Below are 4,959 nucleotides of genomic sequence, written 5' to 3'. Positions count from 1 at the left end.
TGTTGCCCACTATACCTTTTACATGTCTGTTTGTGTAAGCTATCACCATTCCTCTCATCCTCATTTATTTCACATCATGTCATTTATTTTCACCTATTTTCCAAAATATGCTCGTAATGTAATGAAGCGCCCTCATGATGGATGATTACTCAGCAGCATGCTCGCGACGTGGTCTGCACGTCCCTCATTGTGTTATCGCGCCAGGTCTTTTCTCATTCACCTCGGACCACGTGAGGGTGCTTTCGGCGCTGTCTATGTACAGTGTGTCCGGCCCAGCAGGGTGGCTACGTCTGCGTCCACCGCGGCGTGTGTGATTTTGGGGTTCTTTGGCTGAAATGTTCACCACCTCAGCATAGCACAGAGAGTACAGGCCACTACTGTACCGAAATCGTAAGCGGCCCCCTGCCGAAACATCGCACACTGCGTCCTCAAAATGGGTCTTGTCTGGGTGGGCGTGTGTCCGACGGTGTGTGGGTGTGTGTGTGACAGAAAGAGAGAGAGAGAGAGTGTGTGTGTGTGTGTGAGGGAAAGAGAGAGAAAGAGAGAGGGATTGTTTGTGTTTGTGTGTGTGTTTGTGTGTGTGTGTGTGTGTGTGTGTGTGTGTGTGTGTGTGTGTGTGTGTGTGTGTGTGTGTGTGTGTGTGTGTGTGTGTGTCTATATATGTGTGTGTTTGTGTGTGTGATGCCTGATGCGTGATGCTGGTGGTCACCCTGACATGGTTAAGTCCTCTCTCTTTCTGTCTCTCTCTCTCTTTCTATCTATCTTTGTCTCTCTCCATGTCGTTCTCTCTCCCCCCTGACAGCGTGCGTGTGCGTGCAGTGGTGATGACGAGGGACGACTCCAGCGGTGGGTGGGTTCCCCTGGGGGGCGGCGGCCTCAGTCATGTGGTCATCTGTAAGGGGCGGAGTCAGGAAGGCCGCGGGAGGAAGCAGTACATGATACGCGGGGAGCGGCTACGAGACCGAGCTGTGAGTGTGTGTGTGTGTGTGTGTGTGTGTGTGTGTGTTTGTGCATGTGTGTTTCAGTCTGTGTGGTTCCATATGTGTGTATGTGTGTGTGTGTGTGTTTGTGTGTATGTGTGTGCGCCATATGTGTGTATGTGTTCATGCATGTGTGTTCATGCACATGTGTGTTTGTGTGTGTGTGTGTGTGTGTGTCTGTGTGTGTGTTTGTGTGCATCCTTCTGACTGTATGTATATATGTAAACGTGTGTGTGTGTGTGTGTGTGTGTGTGTGTGTGTGTGTGTGTGTGTGTGTGTGTGTGTGTGTTCATGCACATGTGCGTGTGCTGGACGTGACGTCCCAGCTGTTGTCCAATGAGGAGTGTGACCCTGCCCCTCAGCCCGTGCTGGAGTGCGTGGTGCAGAAGGGACTGGTGTACAACAAGGTGAACCCCATCTTCCACCACTGGCGCGTGGACGAGCGGAAGTTCGGGCTGACCTTCCAGAGCCCCGCCGACGCCATCTCCTTCGAGAAGGGCCTGCAGGGCCTGATCGACAAGATGGACAGAGGTACAGCGAGAGGTGGCGGGGACGCGTGCATCTCACATGCTCACACGTTCATCAATGGATCAATAGGGAAAAAAGAAAGGGAATTACAAGAAAGGGAATCACGGTCCGTAAGTCAAGTCAAGTCAAGTTTATTTATATAGCACATTTTAAAACAACAGTAGTTGACCAAAGTGCTGTACACAAATACAATATAAAAAACAAAACAAAGAACAAGAAGGCTTAATATTGCATAATAGCAACAACAATGAATAAGATAAAATACACACGATAGTACGGACCGTGCCTTCAGCAATATTCGGTTCAGGGAGTTTTTTGGAGCTCTGCGTGTTCATCTTGGGGTTCTGGATGTGCGATCCCCCCTTCTGGAGCAGGATAACTAGGCTGTAGGGAGGAGACAGGGGGTACAGGGTGCAAGAGGGAGTAGGTGAAGTAACAGGCGTGGTCTTTCTCCCTGGCTTAAGTTTATAGAAGTCCCTCTTGTTAGATAGTCCCTCTATGTATCGTTTTTGGCGCTGAAGAAAAGCAGGCAGCAGTTCTGGGTACCCAGACCAACAAATGGGAGAAGGCAAGGCATTTATGTATACAGCACCCTCTAAACAGAAGGCCTTCCGTAGTGCAAGGCAGGATCACTTTTTAAAATCATGAAAAGGATTCATTTAAAACCTATAGAATCAAATTTAAGTAAAGCAAATCAAACGATTGGTACAGTGTGCATTTTCCCTACAAAACACAATTATATTGTTGTCCGTTTTCTATTGTCATCAAAATGGAGTCCAAACCGAACCACCGTCGTATGGACTAACCTCTCTTCCTCCTCTTCCTCATCCCTGTGGTCCAGGGTCAGACTCAACGTCCTCTTCCTCCACCCCAGAGGAAGGAGACACAGAGGACGACGGACAAGCAGTGAGTACAACAGCACCACCACCACCACCACCACCACCACCACCATGATACCAATAAACCACCCCTACTATAAAACCACACCACCTTCCCACCATACCATCACACCTATCGCCACCATTATACCATCATTATACCAGCATAACTCCACCTTCATACCACCGTGCCTCCACCATCATACCTCCACCATACCTCCACCTTCATACCACCAAACCTCCACCATCATACCACCATACCTCCACCATCATACCACCATACCTCCACCATTATATCACCATGTCTCCACAAAACCTGCACCATGGCTCCACCATTCCTCCACGTGATTGCCATACCTCCACCATCATACCACCAAACCTCCACCATGCCTCTACCACCATACCTCCAACATACCTCCATCAGACCACCAAAACACCACCTCACTGCAAGCACCGTCGCACGCTCAAAGACACACGGAGCAGGATTTGTACTTACGTGCCAGCGTGTCACTTCCAGTCCCACACAGGAAGTGAGTCGTCGTCCAACAGCAGGAAGGAGATGCTTCCTAAACCCATCACCATAGTAACCAGTGAGTCGTCCTCCACCTGCTTCGTGCGGCCTGAGGAATTTGGCTTTGCCGCCGGACACGGTGTAACCACGCAGACGCCAGCGCAGGTACCCCCGTCACCACGGTTACCGCCCGGATAATTACCGCCAATCGTTCAGCCATCCCTCCATCCTCGATCGCTCCATCAACGAGTCAATTCATCCACCCATGCTCCATTCATCCAAACCTCATTTATAATAGTGACGAGGGATCTAACACGACAGCGCAACGATCAACTTTACACTTGAAATGTTTGAAAAATATTTGGTCTTATTTACTCCAAATGTATTTCCTCAAGGCTTTATGTTTTCTTGTGCATGTTTTCATTCATCGACACATACGATATTTAGTTTGGCGTCCCTATACAAGTATCATCAAGATCACCAACCACACGTCAAACCCACACTGACCGTTACTCCACCCCCCCCCCCCCCCCCCCCCCACCCCTCCAGATCCACACCAGACCAGACCAGCTCTCGCAGGTCACGGCCGTGCTGAACCCCCCCACGCCCCCGCCCCCTCCCCCGGCACCCCCCACCCCTCCGTCGGGCCGGCCGGCCTCCTCCTCCGCCCCTCTCTCCCCCACCTCCCCCACCATCTCCCTGCTGGAGGAGGGAGACCTGCGCAGCCTGGACCCCTGCAAGGACCTGTGGGGCTCGCGGGGCTACGAGGACTACCGGCGGGCCGCCTCCACCAGGACCATGGTGGGGGGGCTGACGGGGGGCGTGGTGGTGGTGGGCGTCGGCGGGGCGGGGCTGCAGGACAAGTCGGAGCTGTGCGTGGTGCGCTTCGAGAAGGAGCCCGGCCCGGCGGGCTGCGAGGTCACCGTCAGCCTGGACAGCAAAGGGTCCCGCCAGCGGCTCTCCTCCTCGCCCACCTGCGTGGCCTCCTCCGCCCACCCCTCCTCGGGGGTCTCCTCGGCCGCCGGCTCCCCCCAGGAGACGGGCAAGTGCTCGCCCTCGCCGTCGCCCTGCTGCCTCCACGCCTCGCTGGCCATGCCCCCCTCTCGGACTCGGAGGCGCGGCGGCGGCGGCGGCGGGAACGGGGGCGGGAGCGGGAGCGGGGGCAACGGGAGCGACCCCGGGGGCTGCACGGGGGTGTGCCCCGACGACGAGGACAGCCCGTGCCCGCAGGGCTCGTCGTCGTCGTGCTCGGCGCGCTGCGTGTACTGCCGCTCCGTGTTCAGCTCCTCGGAGAACGGGCGCGGCCGCTGCCGGGACGCGCCCGACCCGGCGCTGCACTGCCTGCGCCAGTGGACGTGCGTGTGGTGCGCCGAGAGCCTGCTGTACCACTGCATGTCGGACTCGGAGGGGGAGTTCTGGGAGCCGTGCTCGTGCGAGGACTCACCGGGCGGCGGCGGCGGTGGCGGCGGCGGCGGCGGCGGCGGCGGCGGCGGCGGCGGCGGCGGCCACACGCTGTGCTGCGCCCGCTGGCTGGCGCTGCTGGCGCTGTCGATGTGCGTGCCGTGCATGTGCTGCTACCTGCCGCTGCGCGCCTGCCTGCAGTGCGGCGAGCGCTGCGGCTGCTGCGGCGGGAAACACAAGGCGGTGCGGTGAGGGGGGGGGGGGGGGGGGGGGGGGGGGGCGGAGGTTGAGGTGCGACGAGGGGTAAGGGTGGGGGTTCTATGGGGTGGATGACAAGAGAGAGAGTCTAGTGGAGGGAGAGGAGCCGGGAAGGAGGTGGAGCTTAGCGGAGTGCAGGAGGAAGTGGGTGGCAGCAGTAGGAAGCAGTTGACCCTCGACCGCCTCTCCCCCCCCTCCCCCCACCCCACCCTCAGCTGTGACATCATGGCCCCTCTCATGCCCCCCCCCCCCCCCCCCTCGCCAACAGCCTTCCACTGGTTCTCTCTCTTCAACCTGGGGGCCTTCTCGCTCGCCCCGGCCTAGCCGCAGGTGGAGGTCCGCCGGCGCCTTCTGAACGGACTCACCCCGCCCCACCCCCTGTGCCCCCCCCCCCCCCCCCCCC

General features: G+C 57.3%; 1 protein-coding gene across 2 annotated transcripts in view; it reads left to right on the top strand.

Annotated features, from left to right (window-relative positions):
* The window catches only part of spred3 (sprouty related EVH1 domain containing 3), a 6,265-nt gene extending 1,715 nt beyond the window's left edge, over positions 1 to 4,550 (top strand). Inside the window, exons 2-6 of one of the 2 annotated variants that reach the window (XM_060075673.1) lie at positions 803 to 968; positions 1,343 to 1,511; positions 2,350 to 2,414; positions 2,904 to 3,062; positions 3,447 to 4,550. In XM_060075673.1, coding sequence (XP_059931656.1) covers positions 803 to 968; positions 1,343 to 1,511; positions 2,350 to 2,414; positions 2,904 to 3,062; positions 3,447 to 4,550 — 1,663 coding nt within the window. Of the gene's footprint in view, positions 969 to 1,342; positions 1,512 to 2,349; positions 2,415 to 2,903; positions 3,063 to 3,446 lie in introns of both variants that reach the window. The other variant, XM_060075672.1, reaches the window with a different exon arrangement.
* Positions 4,551 to 4,959: the final 409 nt, after the last annotated feature.

Source organism: Gadus macrocephalus, chromosome 16 (assembly GCF_031168955.1).
Source record: "Gadus macrocephalus chromosome 16, ASM3116895v1".
Taxonomy (NCBI): domain Eukaryota; kingdom Metazoa; phylum Chordata; class Actinopteri; order Gadiformes; family Gadidae; genus Gadus; species Gadus macrocephalus.
This window is presented reverse-complemented; position numbering and strand designations above follow the sequence as displayed.